The 20000-nt window shown below is 37.6% G+C and overlaps 1 protein-coding gene across 3 annotated transcripts in view; it reads right to left on the bottom strand.

Annotated features, from left to right (window-relative positions):
- The window catches only part of LOC140943651 (uncharacterized), a 102124-nt gene that overhangs the window by 71576 nt on the left and 10548 nt on the right, over positions 1–20000 (bottom strand). The window contains exons 6-12 of one of the 3 annotated variants that reach the window (XM_073392775.1): positions 19863–19983; positions 16097–16210; positions 15826–15936; positions 15023–15285; positions 13316–13416; positions 11724–12119; positions 10771–11558 (exon numbers count right to left, since the gene is read on the bottom strand). In XM_073392775.1, coding sequence (XP_073248876.1) covers positions 11471–11558; positions 11724–12119; positions 13316–13416; positions 15023–15285; positions 15826–15936; positions 16097–16210; positions 19863–19983 — 1194 coding nt within the window. In that variant the 3' untranslated portion in view covers positions 10771–11470. Of the gene's footprint in view, positions 1–10770; positions 11559–11723; positions 12120–13315; positions 13417–15022; positions 15286–15825; positions 15937–16096; positions 16211–19862; positions 19984–20000 lie in introns of those variants that run through there. The other 2 variants (XM_073392772.1, XM_073392773.1) reach the window with 2 other exon arrangements.

Below are 20000 nucleotides of genomic sequence, written 5' to 3'. Positions count from 1 at the left end.
TGTGATCGAAATATAGGTGGATTGAAAGGAAACTGTTTTCTGTCTTCATTTGTGATTAAGATATATTTGTGTTTATGAGGACAGGAGGGAGAGATGCTTGGGACAACTTTATATATATATATAACTGGTTTTTTGAAAACCGGGCTACTAAAAAATGTCAGGCTCTCGCACTGATTGTTAATTTGATGGCCCTTGTTACTTGAAAAGTAAAATCTCACCTCAAAAAGAAATTGTTGAATACATGAGCTTCTATTTGATAGAATCATCTGTCTTGAAAGTAACAAAAGTGAAGTTTTCCTCATTAATCTGGAAAATAAGGCATTTTAAGAAGCAATTTTTAGTGTCGGTGTCACCGATTGCAAAGCCAATTCCCCAGTTCACCTCATTTTTAATTGAAGCTGGTCTCCCAAAAACAATCTAAGCCAACACTGCTCAACAAAACCAAGTCCTAAAACCAGCAGTTCAACTGCTTGCTGACTAGGAACATTATCAACAGAGCGGGTCATTGCTTGCATGCAAACAGCACAAACAAACTGCATAAGAGTGCAAAAACACATCAAACTTTACAACAACCCCACTCCCCTGGAATTTAACCAGGCTACCCCAAATGCATACCAGACGATAGCCCCGTGCCTGTGCAACAACATGGCACCCAGCCAGACACAACCCCCCCTTAATTTGAGTGAGACATTGACCTTTGAAAGACAGGGGTAGCCCCGGTACAAAAACTCAGCGAATCCGCCCTCTAGCACAAAGCATAGTCTTTACAACAACCCCACCCCCCTGGAATTTAACCAGGCTACCCCAAATGCATACCAGATGATAGCCCTCTGTCTGTGCAACAACATGAAACCCAGCCAGACACAACCCCTCCTTAATTTGAGGGAGACATTGAGCTTTGAAAGACAGGGGTAAGCCCAGGTACAAAAACCCAGCGAATCTGCACTCTAGCACAAAGCATAGTCTTTACAACAACCCCACCCCCCTGGAAAGTTAACCAGGCTACCCCAAATGCATACCAGATGATAGCCCTGTGTCTTTGCAACAACATGACACCCAGCCAGACACAACCCCCCCTTAATTTGAGGGAGACATTGAGCTTTGAAAGACAGAGGTAAGCCCAGGTACAAAAACCCAGCGAATCTGCACTCTAGCACAAAGCATAGTCTTTACAACAACCCCAGTCCCCTGGAATTTAACCAGGCTACCCCAAATGTATACCAGATGATATCCCTGTGTCTGTGCAACAACATGACACCCAGCCAGACACAACGCCCCCTTAATTTGAGGGAGACATTGAGCTTTGAAAGACAGGGGTAAGCCCAGGTACAAAAACCCAGCGAATCTGCACTCTAGCACAAAGCATAGTCTTTACAACAACCCCACCCCCCTGGAATTTAACCAGGCTACCCCAAATGCGTACCAGATGATAGCCCTTTGTCTGTGCAACAACATGACACCTAGCCAGACACAACCCCCCCTTAATTTGAGGGAGACATTGAGCTTTGAAGGACAGGGGTAAGCCCAGGTACAAAAACCCAGCGAATCTGCACTCTAGCACAAAGCATAGTCTTAACAACCATCCGAGCAAGAACAAACCAGTGCAAAAGTTAATTGCAAAATACGTAGTCGACTGCTATGAGAAAAGAAGATCATTAGTTCTTTAGGTTAACATTGATTATAGTTTCACTAGTGTGCAATTTGTGTTATGATTTTAAATTAGTTGGATAAAGTCGATGTACATAGGACTGTATAAGACTTTAAATAAAGCATTGTCTCGTCTTGTCTTGTCTTACAACAACCCCACCCCCCTGGAATTTAACCAGGCTACCCCAGATGTGTAGTTCTAGAATATATTCATACTCCCTTTATAGAAGGGTTTGGAAATTGTTGGCGGGTTGGGGTTCTCATTAAGGCCGCAAAATTTAAGTAAATGTATGAAGCTTGACTGTAATTTCCAGAGAGGTTGGGGGGGGGGGGAGGTCTAAGAAATAATCCTTTTCGTGGGGGAAGTATGGAAAATTTTCGGAACCACACAATGGATACCAGATGATAGCTCTGTTTTGGCAAAGTTTGATAATGAAAGATTTTTTAAAAGATAACGTCTTTATTATCAAATGCAAAAATATTATTAATCATTATTTTACAGTATATGTTTCATTTGTATTTGATAATGGTGAGATGTCTCCGAATTTCACGGTTTAATAGAGTTCTGTAAAGGTTGCTGTACTTTAATGGACTCATTGTTGGGTTTTGGGCCATATGAAGAAAAATTATCACTATACACTTATCTAGTGCGCAATAAAGTTACATTAATACCTTGGCCGATGAATCTTCTTTTTAGAATAACTGGTATATTGACACCTTCTGCATTGTAAAGCTGACTTGATGGTACATGTCAGTTACATAAACAATAAAATATAAAATATGACAGTAAGCGTTTGTGGATTTAAATGTTATTGGACCAATCAATTTCAAGTATTTGGTAAGAAAGACAAGTTGTTTACAAATTTTTTGGATTGGTTTTGTTATCGTACAGCAAGAAAAGTTTGTTTCTACAAAACCTGAAGTCTTAAGGTACGAAGCTCTTTGAAAGGGCTTGAGCTTATGTGTTTTTCTATGCCAGGATTTTCCTTTTTAAGAGTAATTAAACAGTAATAAGAAAATCTATAACTGTAAGTCCTAAATAATCATGACCTCCTGGCAAAAGAGAATGAAATTGTATTTTCTCTGTATGGTGTTAAAAGCGATACAGTTTGTTTTCTATAAACAAGGTCAGAAAACAAGTGTTATGTTCTTTGAGTAAGCAAGATCACCAAACAGTCCTATTATTGGTTTTAATGCACCTGACATCACGGCGGCCATGTTGGATGAGAAAAACAAATGCATTTCTCTCCTCTGGGAACTCAACTGTATTTTCATTTTTATGTATTGAATTGTTTTCAAGCCTGGTCGCCTTGTCACGTGGTTACAATCCAAGAATATTAAAAACCTTATTTATGATTATGCTTTCATGTTTCATGATGTTTTGACTCTTCATGCAATACTGAACTTCGTAAAGTAGGAAATTGCTGCATTCACAATAAATGTAAGGTGTTGTCAGAACAATACGGAAATCTTGCCCCAGTGTCAATATCTTCAAAGTTTATGTTCCCTACCTGAATCCAGAAATCCAGAAAAGAATTAATAGCCTTCTTTTATAAAACGCGAACTTAGGTCACATTGATTCCTTTCAATCGATAGCCTGGATTCAACGTTTCAAGTTCATTTGTTTCTGGCTCCTGTGGTCTCGGGTTCTCATCCCGTTATAAAAGAATCAAAGGCTGAGAAGAGATCCGAAGTGTTTTGATACACGGATGGTGTTTGCAGGCAAATTTTCAAAATAGTTGTATATTTTTTTCACACCCGCGGCAAATGTAGCCACCCTGCCTGGAAATGCGGGCTCATATTCCAGTTGCAATGAAGGTCATGTGACAAAGTATCAAAATTTGTGCATAATCATCTGAAAATCTACGCATAAACTATCATAACATATTTCAAGTCACATGGCGTTTGAAAAGCAAAAACATATCATCAATACATTGAGCTAAAGGGGTCTATTGAAACGTCTGTATGTCTCATATATTTTTCTTTTAAATGAAATAATAAAAGTCTGAAAAACAAATACAAATATTTTGAAAACTTGCCTGCAAACACCAGATCGACATTCAGTGAAGTAGCGAGATTGACACATTCCACAAATAGAAGTGCAGCTTTTATAAGCATTCCCACACTCTGCCACACTTTATACTCTCTCTAATTTTACCCTGTGGGAAAATAGCTCTTACATCCTTATCCAGTTGCCACAACGTTATTCAACATGTCCTACGCAAATGTTAGACGGGTGATGCTGCGGCACAAAAGAGCGGCAAAATGTCCTCTTTTGTCAAAATTTTTAAATCAATGTGTCTCTACAGAGGAAGGAAACTTTGTTTCCACATCGGAGCTTTTTTCCGCCTATGAAACGGCAGTTTCAATTTGGACCGACGACGATAGTGTTCACGTCCAAACAAAGTTCCTAATGAAGAGAAGTGCTTTTAATCGAGTAAGTTCAAAAGTTGAAAAAGAAAACATCTCAAGGCGTTGAAGGTGAAATGATCTAAAATCGTTTATTTTTAAGTCAACAGCAACTAAAAAAGGAAATTTCCACCCTTTTATTCTCAAACAATGGAAATGTCACGTACAGCGTACAAAACAACACCAGAGGATACTCCAATATTAAACTCCACCGCGCCCGTCGTATGCTTGGCCATGAATTTGGAGGTGAACAGATGTTAAGAAACATCTCCGTATTCATGGCCAGGCATCCTCCACCAGTTCCTCCAATCGAGGTGAGTGTTTACTTGAGGCTCTTTCGTTCCTTTCCATCTCGGTGGCCTGTACGCTCAATAATAAACTTATCTGAGATTCCTTTTTCCAGTCCACGTGTTGCTGTTGTGGCCCTCAGACTGTGATTGCTGAATTGGCCCTGTAGGTCTGCGTCTTTACACATTTTGCTAACAACGTCTCCAAGCTTGTTATGTCCAACAGGAGTCGATGTAAACCAAACTGCAAAAATTAATAATGAAAATAAAAATATGAAACAAAACTGAAACTTCTAATTACCGTCGCCGGCTTGTGACCATTAAAACTGACTGACATTTTTATCCTCTTGCACCCGAATTGTAAATGATCTATATTTATAGGTATCATACCTTCATCCGTAGACTTGTATTTCTCGTTCGCTTACTTCTCTAAAGTCTCCCACTAACTCTTCCAAATTCAACTCAGGGGAAAAAGGCTCCTGAGAGAAAGTATTTTGCGTTAGGAAAATTTCGTCGTCACTATATCCATTGCCGCTCTCACAAGTGTACTTGTCCCCAAAAAAACACCAAGACAAAAATAAAAAAAACACAAAAGGTTTGAAATTGATTGTTGTCGGCTTAACAAACAAACAATGCGCTGTTGTTCTCCGTTTCTCACATAAGTGAGAACAAGTGGTTTGAACAAATTATGACCCGTGAAACGCCCTTTCTCGATGTTGTGTGAAAACCTTTACAATACTTTCAATGAAATACGTCATTGTCTGTGGTCGGATCAAAAAATGACAAACAAACAGATGTCAAAAACAAGTGGCCAATTATTGCCCTGTGAAAGACGACCTTTATGTAACCTATACCTCATGAATAATATCATGAAATAAATTAGATAAACCCCTCGAACGTCGGTATTAATCCATATACATCCCGAGGGCCGTAGGCCCGAGGGATGTATATGGCTTAATACCTCCGTTCTCGGGCTTTATCTCTTACTAAATTGAATCAAAAGGGGCACCATATATTTGAACATTGACACAAAAGAAGGGTTATTATAATGTTCAAACTTTCTGTAAATTGACGCAAATAGGGTACTATAAAATCTCTGTAAATAGACCAATGAGTAGCTGTAAATTGACAAAAACAGGTCATTATATATCAGCCTGGATTTGGCCGGCTAAGAAAAAATTATAAGATACCAGTCTCTCTGGCTCTTTGTATCAAAATTAAAGATCGGTTATCGGAGAACGCAAAAACAAAAAATAGTTCGGAATCATAAACCTAAACGGGGGGCGTTTAAATTGAGTCAGTGAATGTTGGAATGCAACAAAAATTTTCCACGAGAAGGAGAGCTGTTTTATTTTCATATTTTTTCAGTGTTTGTTTCTTTTTTTTATATTAAAATAATAATAATAATAATAATAATAATAATAAAATATAGTGATGGGGAAAACTGTAATACCTGATATGCATGTATCGGGCATTCTTCGCCTTTTGGTTGAATGGAAAGCCCTCCCTGAGATAAGTGGCCAATTTGGTCCTTTAACTGGTTATTTTAATTTTCTGCATATCTCCCCTTAGAGAAGAAAGTGCCCTTTTATTTGTATTCCTTCAGGACAAAAGAATATGTAGCGTGTCATACTCAACGGAGCGAGCACACAAGTACCTTTTTTCAAGCCTAATAAACTCATCCAACGGTCAACCGGTTTAGTACTACGATTGTATAGGACATTTTGACGCTTGTCCACAGTCTGTGAGTTGTTTTATGAACTACTGGCTTTGCCCTCTTTCCACATAATAGTCAAAACATTATCTGCTGTAACTGTAATCACACGGATTTTAAGCGTAATTTGAAATACGTTAACACATAACAATGACCGTTCACAAAACTGAGCCACCATGGATAAATCCGTTTTAAAGAACTTGACTCGAAAGCGACATTGGCAATGCCTTCCAAAAAGCCTCACGGCACCCCGAGATGGTTATTAAAGGAGAACGTAGACCTTTTGGCTGCGCTCATCATAAGACTAGGAAAACAAATAATACAGTCAAACCCCCTTAATACGGAAACTGAGGGGGAAGGAGGGGTGGGGGCATTGGAATTGTCCGCATTAACAGGGTTGGGTTCATAGAAAATGTAGGGGCTTTCTTCACCAGGGGGCAAAGCAAACTACCCGTAATAATGAGGTGCCCATATTAAGACCTGGAAGGGGGGCCTCTCGCTATAAATTGGAATAACTTCAAAACCGTTTAAGCTATGACCACCAAACTTAGCGACTTTTCCTAAAAATTATCTAGAAACACTTTAAAGTCGTCGTGACGTGTATGTCAACATTGACGTTACCATGGCAACCAAGTTTTGGCATCCATGTTTTTCAAAATTTGACTTAAAAAATGTTTTATTTTGAATTAGTATATTATATTTAATGTAGCATTATTTTATCAAAGTTCTTGTAACGGTTAATGAAATCAATGCTTTTTAGTGACTACTTTGGGAAAAAAAAAAAACATGATTTTAATATAACCAAATGTCGCATGCTGAGTTGAATTTTCAACAGTCTTCATTTCTCTCGGAATTTCATATTTTGCCGAGTTTTTGCTCCTAAGCATCCTTTCATACTCAGATTAAGTTTTCTATAAAACTACCTCGATTTATACGAGTTTTTAGTAAAATGGAATACATTTTAATAACTCAAGATGGCGGATCCAAGATGTAAAGGATTAAATTAACTGCAAAAACTGTGGACGAAGATCCTGCGAGTTGCAAACGTTGAATCTCTAGAAAAGAGATCAAATCAGCCAAAATATAAAGAAACAAGAACAAGTCCAAAGACTACTGCAAAGCTTATTTAAAACAACGTGTATTGTTTTTCATAACAATATTTCGGCTGGCCATATCAGCCTTCTTCAGGTTTACAGATGTTACTGAACTACTGTAGCAATCACAATATTATATAGATGGAGAATGTCGCAATAAAAGGGAGAGGCGAAAATGACGTACAACATAAAAACTGGAAAGGAAAAATACTAAGGATATGGATTACAATAATTCGTCACGGCGGTTTAGGCCATGAGGTTCAAGAGTCATGGCCTTATCTATCAAATGCGACTCACTGGCCTTACGAACTGAGTCATGTGAAGAATGAATTTTCTCTAGTGGGATTAACTGCATGTCAATATAAGAATGGTTAGAGTGAGAGAGGAAGTGTTCAGAAACAGTAGTGGGTTTGGATGTAATGTTAGTTTTGTCGAATGCACGTCTAGATTTGTGTTCGTTAAATCTGTCTTTGAGACGTCGCTTAGTTTCACCTATATATTGTAAATTACAACGGTTACATTGAACCATGTAGATCACATTTTTAGTGTTACAAGTAATGTGTGAAGTGATGGAGCGTGTTTCACCTGTAGAGTAAAAGGTATAACTTGTGAGGCCGTTAGTAATATATGGACAAGTGGCACAATTCTGTCCACAAAGGAAGGAGCCTGGTAGAAAATGATTGGTGGATGTTAAAATGTTTGCGTAGGATATTAGAAATGCGTGGAAGTGCTGGGTTATATGTGACAACAAATGGTGCAACCTCGTTAGAAGCTTTGGGTTTAGTCTGTAACGCGTTAGTACGAGAAATATTAGCAGCGCGTAGGAATTGTTTTTCTAGGAAATTATTATTGTAACCACGAGCAAGGAGATGTGTTTTAAGTTCATTAATGTGATGTTTAAACTTAGCGTCTGTAGAGCAGATACGTCGGAGGCGGAGGGCTAAGCTGAACGGAATGGCTTTCTTAGTGTGGTGAGGATGGCATGATGAGCTGAGAATGAAGGTGCTGATGTTTATCCGTGGGTTTAGTAAATAGATCACTTTGAATTATACCGTTATGTAGAGACACCATGACGTCGAGAAAAGGAACGTTAGTAAGTGAGTGGGAGCTAGTGAACTTAATAGTGGGATGAATGTTATTGAGATAATCGACGAATATTTTCAAACGATCCGAACCTTCTGTCCAGATCATAAAAATATATAGAGAGGATATTACACGGTGGCGCGAAGATATGAATTTTATTTTCGAGTGGCAAAACAATATTTTACTCACTCGCTGCGCTCGTTCGTAAAATATTGTTTTTGCCACTCGAAAATAAAATTCATATCTTCAAGCCGCCGTGTAATGTTCCTTTTATTATATAGACAAAAAGACATCGATAGAATAAAAGAGGGAAATGATCGAAATTACGTCATCGATAAACTCACGTGTGAGATTATGGAAAATAAACCACTCGGGTCCCGGATGTAGTTCTTATGAATTTTACGAGTGGTATATTTTCCAGTAAAACACTCGTGTCTATATAATAAATCTATATATCATATATCTCCACCCGTACCGTGTGTGAGGTTGCCAAGGGACGTTAGAGAGAGCGTTAATTTCGAACATACCATGAAAAAGGTTAGCAAAAGAAGGAGCGATTTTAGTACCCATAGCAAGATGGCAAGATGCCAGTTTTTTCCAGTTTCATTTTAAGAAACAAATGACGTCATCATGACATCCTACTATTGTTAAGGATCATTTATATGTTAACCAACTTCCTTTATTTTATCAGAGACCTCACTTCTTATGTATTTTTCAGTCTACTTTGAGTAGGATTCTACCAATAGATTCAACAATATGACGTCATAATGACGTCAGATTACGTCACTGTGTCAATCCAATTTAGCCCCAAATGTGAAAATGATGAGTACGTCGTTGTGTGTAGTATTTTTGGCCCTGGGGCTCCAAGAACTTCTCCCCGGACTCAGGAAGCAAAAAAGAAAAAAGAAAAACAAAAAACCCGGTCTGAATAGTGTTAAGCGGTTGTCCTTTAAACAGGGTTTGATTTTACCTATAGCACAACAGTAAGATTTAATAATTTTTCAAAACGAAAACAAAATAAATGATAAGTATCTGAGAATGGACACTCGAGACCGTACTTCTAGCTGAACGTACACGTAAAAATAGCCGCGCAGCACATCCTTGCACCTAGAAAGGCTCTTAACGAGACAGGTTAATCAAACTTAACACTTGGATTTCTCCCCTCTTGTTGTTTGTTTGTTTGTTTTCAATATTCGATCTTGCTACGCAAGATTTTCCAAGTGGTCAGAATATAAGATAACATTAAATATATATTTTTAACAAGAAATGTTAAAACAACTAAATTTCGTGAGTCTTACCGCCTTGTTTGAGTAATATAAATTTATCAAAAACGAGAGCGAGGGTTTCATCAGGGGTTCCAAGCACCTAGAAACAGATAAAAGCATGAGGCCGTACGCCGAGTGCTTTTATTGTTTCCAGGTGTTTGGAACTCCTGATGAAACCCGAAGCACGAGTTTTTGAGATGACTTCTCAAACGAAACAGTAAAAAGTATGCAGTGATACATTTTTTGCTATTGTCCTCCCCAAATGAAAGAACAATAATTTATGCAGCGACGCAATCTTGCCATATTACGCAACAATTCAACATGCATGATTAACTGTTTTGGTGTACTAGTTGGTGTCTGGCCATGAGTGAAGATGGAGAGGCAAGAGTCAGGGAGCCGAAAACGGTTTACGATGAACGCGACTGAGTCGAAAAAGTTATTCCCTCGTCAACCAAATATAAGAACAAATAGGCGGTAGCTATTTTTGGCGAATGGCAAAATTCTCGGTCGGTTATAGCTCCCGTTTTAGATCCAGGAGGGCTTTTTAAAGGCTATGATTTACACAAGGTCACACAGCTTTCAACCAGCACTGAAGAAATTGATGCGGTGACCTTGAGTTACTGGCCTAGCAAGTTTGTGATGGAGGTGGCCAAGAAGTCGGGGGAGAGAGATATCCACCGAAGACCATTTATGGAATAGTTTGTGGTATCCCACGCTATCAAGGTTAGTTATATCAAATAATATTCAGGTCATTTTTGGTATTGTCGTTAACGATGTATTTATTATTCTCAAACTCATTAACAATTCATTAAGAAAATACAAAGGAAATTAATGTTTAATGAGTGTTTGGAAATCGGATGAAACACTGCTTAGTATTTGCATCCTTAATTTCTCCTTCAAAAATGATTTTGTTTGAGAAGAAATATCAAACATTCGACACAGTGTTTCATCACCAGATGAAACACCTCGAAGTTCGTCAAAAATACTCCGCTGCGCGTCGTATTTTCAACTCTCTTCTCGATGTTTCATCTGGTGATGAAACACTGCATCTCATGTTTGATATATTACTTGAAAAATGCTCATTTAAATGTAAGTGTTTGATCTGAGATCAAAACCATGTTTGATCTCAGATCAAAACCCATAAGATTTTCATCTGAGCGTTCATTGCGTATCAAGGTTCATGCATGTGACCCAAATATGCCTCATTTATTGGCTGTTGACCTCATGAATGATTAATGAGTTTGAGACAACATTTGAAAATGAAGTAATTTATTACCAACAAATAACGTCAAACGCATGCCAGCAGTCTGGGCGCGGATTAAAAAAAAGGACCACAAAAAGGAATTCTTACACTACAATACAAAAATTATTGTTACAGGATCTAATAGCTAGATACTAGGTGAATTACTTTTGCTGAAGACCGAGAGGAGTTAAGGCTTTGATATACTTTTTCAACGTGCCACTACTGTACTTGAACTAGAAAAAAAAAAAAAAAACTTGTTCTACGGACACAAATTTTGGATGGTTTTGCTATAAGCTATTTTAAAAAAAACTATGCTGGGAAAAAGGGCCAGGTACTTTTTTGCTATTTATTATTACTTTTTAGTTATTTATTTATTTTTTAGCTAAACAAACTGTACTGCAAAAGTCTAACAAGATGTATTCTCCTTTGGGTTCGGTACCTCGAGCAAGTATTCGTTGGTTGGGCCTCCTGTCCATCATTGTTAATGTCGACTGATGAGTTGCCAGCAGCATTTTGTTTCTCGTCCTCTGGTTGTACTTTCAAGTTGCTTACCGTTAAATTAGTTCTGATTTACTTGGGTTCATCTCACTTCTTGTCTTTTTCGGTAGTGCTACGCCAGACGGTTCCCCAGGCAATGAATGATAAAGACGAGATGCTGGTTTATCATGGATCTGGTTAACAGCTCTATTTGTCTTATGCTGAATCTTAGCTGGAGACGAACTGACATCCTAACTTATATCCTCCATTTCCAGGTTTAAGGTGATCGGCATTTCCTCTAAGTCTTTTCCGTTGGCCACACGTCTGTTAAAACTGAACCTGGAGAATTGCAATTTAATAAACAATGCATAATTAAAAATATTATTCCAAGACCACCTAATTTCCTAAAAGAAGACGACAAACATATATTAACAGCCTTGGTGCGTGTTAATAGAAAAGCGAAGAACACGCACAAAAGCTTTTTTTTCCTCTAACTAGAAATACCTGTCACTCTTTTTGCATCCGATCAGAACGGCGCCAATAATGATTAACAGCAATCCACCGCCCACCGAAGCGCCGATAATAACGTTGGTTGGTTTTGACTTTCCGCCATTTCCCTCGTCGCTTTCCTCGTTTTTCAGCACCTCTGAGCCAGATGAATAAGGATCGACACTTGAGATTTCACCTCCAATAGATGTTTGAATATTCTCTTTATGACCCATCACGATATCATGTAATATACTCTCAGAGACGACGCTGCTTTCCGAAGTTCCTTGTGGAAGACTCAGGTAGAAAGCCAGTAGGACTACACCAGGAGAATCGTGTGACTGCTTGGGATAACCAGGAAGAATGTGAACCATGTCAGCCGTAAATGTCACGTTTTCAGACGAACGCCTTTGTCTAAAAAAACAAAGAAATAATAAATGTAACTAATAAGAAAATAAAAACAAAACATATAACGGTAAGATCATTGAAAAATAAAAAAATTATGTATTAGTTTCAGCTTGTCCGGTCGCTTACGCGCCGTTGGACTTATTGCATTAACTGAATAAGTCCAACGGCGCGTAAGCGACCGGACAAGCTGAAACTGTAAAATCCGCTGAAGAAGACAGTAAAGTCGAAACCGGTCCGGAAAATGGCTTGTTTTGGTCGAGACGGCTGGATCGGTACTCAACCATAAGTACCATCCTTAATTTCCAGTACGAAACCTCAAGGGAGGTTCCGTAACGGGGAATGAGAAGCTTGCTGAACCTAGACACCTTCTCTTGGCAAGAGAGCCCGTGCAAATTATATATATATATATATATATATATATATATATAGAGAGAGAGAGAGAGAGAGAGAGAGAGAGAGAGAGAGAGAGAGAGAGAGAGAGAGAGAGAGAGAGAGAGAGAGAGAGAGAGAGAGAGAGAGAGAGAGAGAGAGAGAGAGTTTCACTTGTGTTCATTTATTTCTTTCTTTCACTGGTTTCAGTTCATTTGTGTTATGTATAGTATTAAAAAGGTGTTAGCACCTTCCAGTGGCCTCTGTGAACTCTAAAAAATTGTTTGGGGAGTCCCGTGAGCCATAAAGCCTTTAATTTGACTGCGCGTTAGCGTGGTTGTCTTGGTGGTGTAGTGGTTAACACATCGGCACTAGAAAGTCGAGGACGCGGGTTCAAATCCCGTTCAAGGCAATTTTTAGAGTTTCACTTGTGTTCATTTATTTCTTTCTTTCACTGGTTTCAGTTCATTTGTGTTATGTATATATCTATATCTATCTATCTATCTATCTATCTATCTATCTATCTATCTATCTATCTATCTATCTATCTATCTATCTATCTATCTATCTATCTATATAATGGAGAGGGCTACATCATACACGCTAGCGCTCGCCACAAGGGAAGTGAACGCTTGCCCACCTAACAAGCTAAATGTGTGCATTTACAGAATGTAGTATGCAGTAAGAATAACGATCTCACACCCCAAAGCGTTGTGTGGGTGCCTTAAATTAAATCTGTTAAACATCGTAATATTCAAAATGCGATTGTTTTCTAGTAAGTTTTTTCAGAGTTCATTCGTGCCTTACAAACATAAAGAAACCTAAACACCCACCTTGACTGGTTTGGGTAACACTGGACTTGAGCACGTGCACAATATTCCGTCGCTGCTGCTGCAACTTGTTTTTTGAAAGAGTATTCCATGTTTTGGTCCCACTGATAAATCATAAAAAAAAGAAAAGGAAACCAAAGAAATAAACAACCAAAAGAAAAACACTTGAGCATCAGTAAAAAGCCAAATAACGACAAATGAATAAAAACACAGCTAAATAATAATAATAATAATAATAATAATAATAATAATAATAATAATAATAATGATAATGATAATAATAATAATGCAAGAGATTCCATAGGCGCCTCGCAGAGCTACTTGCGTTAAAGAAAGGAGATGACTACGCTACAACCATATCTTGGATAAGGGCGAAAGTATCCTTTGCCATCCTACGATCAGCCTTGCTGTGTCTCAGAGGAACCAGGAGAAAGAGAAGAGCAGTCAATATATCTGACATTGACATTACATCGGAAAGTGCGCAAGCCAGAATTTAAGTAGTGACTTTTTATCAGTTTGAATTATTTTTAGATAGTTTTATTTTTTTATTAACTTTTTGATGCTTTTTATAATTGTTATTATAAAAAGCATCAAAAAGTTAATAAAAAATAATAATAATAATAATAATAATAATAATAAAAATAATAAAAATAATAATAATAATAATAATAATAATAATAATAATAATAATAATAATAATAATAATAATAATAATAATGATCATCATCATGAATATGGGTACATTGATAAATACCATGGGAAAAAAAAAAAAAAAAAAAAAAAACCGGTTGAGCTCAGCTGATAACCAGAATGGCATAGGGTACCGTACAGTTGTCTTAACTGATCCTTCTAACCATCCGCAAAGCAGCGTAGGAATCTCTTGAAGCTTAAATGCTTTCCCTGTTATTTTGCTACCTACAAATACAGTTGACTCCTGATAACTCGAACCCTCGGTAACTCGAACCTCCCGCTGACTCGAAGTAGTTTTTGTTTCCCCTCTGATCATTTCTATATAATTTTACCCTCGATAACTGGAGCCATGATTTCAGTCCCTAAAAAGTCGGAAAAAAAAAAAAAACAGTCTACTGGCGTCCTAAACATTGACTTTTGAATTTTTCATTGACGTCTTGTAGGCGTATAGTTAACTAGGGGAGGCTGATGTTGTTTGTCACAAATCTAACGGGAAACGGCGTTACTTCTCAAAACGATAAAACGCATGATCTATTTTGGCAACAATTTGTTACGTTACGTTCTGACTTATTAAGTATCTTTGAATTTTCACTTAACATTTCTACAATTAATCGTGATTAAAATGTTCAGTGTGCAGTAAAAACTTTTTTTTTTTCCCTTACCCCCGGCTATTTTCTTCGAGCTCCCGATAACACAATTTTTTTTCAATTTCCCTTGAAGGTTCGAGTCATAGGGAGTCGACTGTACCCACAGTTCCTTTTACAGCTGGAGACATATTTACGAGCTAGCAATTTGATCCATTATTCCTCGCCATTTCTCGTAAGACAACAACTTTTAATGGTGTTATTCTCGCAATATCAATTAAAAAATATTTAAAACAGCGACAACAACAAGAACAAAAACAATAACAATGATAAATAAAGTAATAAATAAATAAAAGTAATACATAAAAAATAGGCTTCGGTTTATGGACAATCCATCTTGGGTACTACTAAAGTTCACTAAAGTAAGAAGAACTACCTTTTTTATATCCATATTTTTGACCTTCAACATAACTGATTCTCTTATCACTTGTTCTGACGGCGTTTGTTTTTGGAGTGTATTAGTAGTTGGTTGTATCGTTGAACCATCTGTTGTTGGCGTTGTAGAATCATCCTGATTTTCGGGTGAAAAAGCACTTGGTTGTAGCGCTGAACCATCTGCCGTTGGCGTCGTAGGAGCATTTTGGTAAGTGCTTGGTGGTAACGTTGAACCAGCTGCAGTAGGCGTCGAATAAGCATTAGCTAAAAGATATAAAGTATGGAAAGGTTAAAGCTAGAAAAAGCTTATCTTAAAATGAGAAAGGAGGTTTAACCCCAAAAGACTTTTCTGGTACATCAACATGGCCGCCGTGTTCTTGTATCCGTACACCAATAAAGCCGCTTTTAAGTCATGCTTAAACGTTTTTAAAAAATGATATTGAGCAGTTCGCTATATAGCCTGCTTAGCAGACGAAAATAAACTCTTGTTAAGTTCCTCTACGAAACAGCGCCGAAATCCTTGTTCTGGGCCCTCCACCTCTGTACCCAGATTTGAGTACGCACCATGATTGCCCTGTAAAAGAAAAAAACAAAAAACAAAACAAAAACAACGTCCATTTGCCAATCAGGTTGAAAGGAAATTTGAAACGCATTTCTGGGAATTCGTTGAGTCTTCCTTTTTGTTAAATATATCAGACTTCAGTATACAGTGAGGTGGAATAAACAAACAAACAAACAAACAAACAAAATAACAACGTGTCGTCGACGCCCATGATAAAGACTTCTAGAATGTTATCAGTTCACCTGAGCAGAAACCACAAGACCGTCGACAATTTTGCCCGGACCAGTGGAAATGAGTAGAACAAAAGCTGTGTGGGAGATCTGGGCACACAACGTGTCTATCAGAACAACCTGCTGTAAAACAGGGAGAGAAAATGAATAAATAAATCAATCAATCAATTAATTAATAAAACAAATAGTAATTAAAAGTATTATGATCTTAAACTGAGAAGAAAAATTGGGTCATTAAAAAACAAAAAGGGCAGCTAAAGGTAAGTTAGTCCCTAATACATACCTCCACAAAAACCACATGTTTTTTCGCAATATTTTCTAGAGAGGTTAAAACTGTTCACACAGAAATTTCCATGAGCAAATAATGAACAGAAGTTCGGGGAGAGATCAGAACAACCTGCGTGAAACAAAAGGAACAGTAAATATAGCTAAAGTAATCATTCGTCAAAAGCTGTAAAAGAGGAAATCAAGATTCTGATTACTTAGCCAAAACGTTACCTCTCATTTATTGAATATACTTTTGTTCTTAGCTTTAAAGGGACTCTGTCAACCCAGGCGCATGCGCGAGCTGGTACAGAAAAAAACTTCAAAAAAGGCAACCGGACGTTTTCGAGTTCTGTCGGAGATTTTGGAAGGCTGTTTTTATCTGTTTAAATCTTAGCCATGGTTTGATAGTTAGCGCAGTTTTGTATTAAGTATATCGTTCTATGGCAATTACAGAAGTCTTCTTACCGCTGTTCTTGAAATTTGTTGCTCTTGGAATTTTTTTCTTACGTGGATTTACATTGTCCTCTTATCAGAGGCCGTTGTACCGGAAGGGACCGAAAGAGAATTAACGACTGCTACTCCACAATGAACGATAAATCTTAGAGGGAATCTATCCTCGTAGTTCACAGAACCTTTCTTTTGAGTTACTTTAGAGGCTGCTGGCTCTAGGATATTATTTTGTGCTCAAAGTATGTGGATATGTAATTGAGTTTCCTGACTAAAGAACCTTTCTTTTGAGTTACTTTAGAGGCTGCTGGCTCTAGGATATTATTTTGTGCTCAAAGTATGTGGATATGTAACATGAGTTTCCTGACTAAACTCAACTTTTGGCTAACCAAAAGTTATAAAATTTAGCTAGATTCCTTCTTGTATTTATCTTGATTTGTTGCAAGGATAAACGCGACCCTTATTTTGTGCTCAAAGTATGTGGATATGTAATTGAGTTTCCTGACTAAAGAACCTTTCTTTTGAGTTACTTTAGAGGCTGCTGGCTCTAGGATATTATTTTGTGCTCAAAGTATGTGGATATGTAACATGAGTTTCCTGACTAAACTCAACTTTTGGCTAACCAAAAGTTATAAAATTTAGCTAGATTCCTTCTTGTATTTATCTTGATTTGTTGCAAGGATAAACGCGACCCTTTGTTGGTTCAACTTGTTCTAAACGGACGTAGAGACCTTGGAATGCCGCGTTTTTGAACTATCTGTGTTCGAGCACATTTACTCGGATTTTTTGAAAATAACAGAGTTTTCTTTCCCTCGTTATTCAAGGACTGTTTAGAATGGAGTAAAGTAAACCTATGGTACTTGGTTCTGTTTTTCTCGACGTCGCAGTGATTCGCTACAATCGAAGAATTTGCTGCGATCAATGTGTGTTTCCCGAAGATCAAAACAAACACATCCGAACAGCGTCGCTTTTGTTCTGTCAGCGTAACTGTAAAAGTTTTAAAATTATCGGTTTTCACTCACGTGGGAAAGCAGAAATAAAAATGGAAACCTTTTGATACAAAAAGTCTAGAATCAGGGAAATGAAAGAAGAAAAATATGAAAAAAGTCTTGCCAAGCATCAGGTCTATGCAATAGTTTATATGCGAGATATTCGGAAAACGTTTTACCCCAAATTATAAAGCTTTGTATGAAAACGCCATGTTTTGTCCCTTTCAGGGGCACAAATATGACTGCCGGAAACCAACAGAATCATGCGTTTTTTTGAGTTTTCCTACTTATGCGTGAATTGTTCGCTTGAGGAACTCATAAAGATTAAAGCAATATTTATTCTAAGACAAGGAATATTTAGATAGCAAAATCTCTCCAAAAACCAGTAATGTTTTTGATCTACATAAGAGCTTTCCCGGCCGCCAGCTAAATGCCGCGTCACGCAAAAGCCTGGAAATTGAAGCGTCCTGTATCGCAAAACAAAGAACCCTTTTGAACCGAAAATTTGTTAATTTGTTAAATGTGTTAAATTTAAGGTACTCTAATATCACATGGAAGTAGAAACTCGGAAGGAGCGATTGTTTCTTAGTTTGAATTTTGGTGACTTCATGTGAAAACCAAGGATAAGTAGGGACAGACAAGTCTAATTGTTAATGATTTGAAACAATCTTGGTCTTTATCTTAAACGTTCTTGAGTCTTTTGTAGATTTTTTTATACAATAAAACTTTGATTTATTATGTTGATTACGAAAATATGTTGTTCTTGAAATTTTTGTTTGCTCACAGTTCGCAGCTCGTGTTTTTTTGTGTGAATAGCATTCAGGTCAGAAGAATATTCCGTATACGAGATATCCGAAGAAATGTTTTACACAAATTTATAGAGATTTTTATGGAGACGCCATGCTGGTGCCCACCTGGATGAGCACTAACATGGCGGGCGGAAACCAACAAAAACATCTGTTACCGAGTTTTGGTGCAAAAGCGTGAATTTATTCCTCGAGGAACTCATAAACATTAAAGCAATACTTTTTCTAATACATGAACTGTTAAGATAGCAAAATTACCCGAAATACGCCACTTTTTTAACCTACATAACAACTCTCTCGGCCGTCATGCAGATGCCACGTCACGCAAAAGGTTAGAAATTCAAGCGTACCCTATCACAAAACCAAGAATTCTTTTGAAGCGAAAATTTGTACGAAAATTAGCTTTCAACTGCTCTAAAACATCATGAAAGTAAAATTTCAGTAGGATCGATAGTTTTGTAGTTTGAATTTTAGTGCCGTAATGTGAAAACCAACAATAGTGCCGTTTTAAACATATTAATGTGCGATTTTTTGTTTCAAGTAACGTCTTCCAGTTCCTTTGTATTCTAATTAAGACTTCACGCCGCGACGACATGCACCAGTTTATGGTTTTAGTACTGATATAAAATTATTGACATTAAAATGAACAGGGCGGTGTAAAGTTATATGTTATGATTAGGTTTTAAATATGAAAGGATGTTTTTCAAATAATATCAATAGAGATTTGATTCACTTACCAAAAAACGTTGATTCACGTCGATAGCTCCTGAGTTTCGCTATGCAATTCTGGCTTAATAGACAATGAAGAATTGCATGCATAAAATCGAGAACATGCCTTTACAATAACCCCCTGTCCTTGACAGATGAGCTACATGATCTGCTATTTTTCCAGTAATATCCTCTGTGTAGTTATATTCTGATAGCAAACTGCGTGCGTGTCAAAAGTTCGGGAATAACCCCGGGGTTGGCAAATGCCTGGCCCCCGGGCAGCGCAAAATTTGCAAATGCCCCACTCCCGGGACAAAAAGGCGGGCAAATGCTCCGCAGTAGCCCGAGGGGGGGGGGGAGGGGGAAACTGGGCGCCGCTGGAATTGACTGATGCATAAGTTTCGGTGCTCTGTACTTGACAGAGAAATTCAAGCGTTGAAAACAATAGAATTTTGACAAATGTAAGTAATTTACATAATCGCAGCACGCATGCTCTCCTTGTGACATGGCCCCTTTAAACGAATTAAGTACCAAGACTACGGTAATTTGACGTACTTAGGGCTAATTATTTAAACGGAGTTTAGCCAGTGTTTAACGTAACCCGGTTCTAAGCCATTTTCAGTTTGGCGAAAGTTTTTATGTATACACTTTTAAGGTGAACAGTTTCATGAAAGCATATGGCGTAGAAAAGAAATGAATGTCTCAAAATACCCCACAAAGGCAGAGATCTGAAGGTCAAAAGAGTTCCCAAACCGCAGTCTAAGTTAGACCTGGTTTAAATAACCGACCCTCAGTATTTATATAATTCTAATAAACAAGGGCATTAAAGTACCTCCAATGCTTTGATTCGTCAGCAACACAGTAGAATTATAACAGCTTCCACTGAAAATTGTCACGTCATCGATAGCGATATCTCCCGTATGAGACGACCCCACGATACCTTCAAAGGATACCTACAAATAGATTAAAA

Source organism: Porites lutea, chromosome 7, assembly GCF_958299795.1.
Source record: "Porites lutea chromosome 7, jaPorLute2.1, whole genome shotgun sequence".
Taxonomy (NCBI): Eukaryota; Metazoa; Cnidaria; class Anthozoa; order Scleractinia; family Poritidae; genus Porites; species Porites lutea.
The sequence above is the reverse complement of the archived record's forward strand: the minus strand, read 5'-3'. Positions and strand labels throughout refer to the sequence as shown.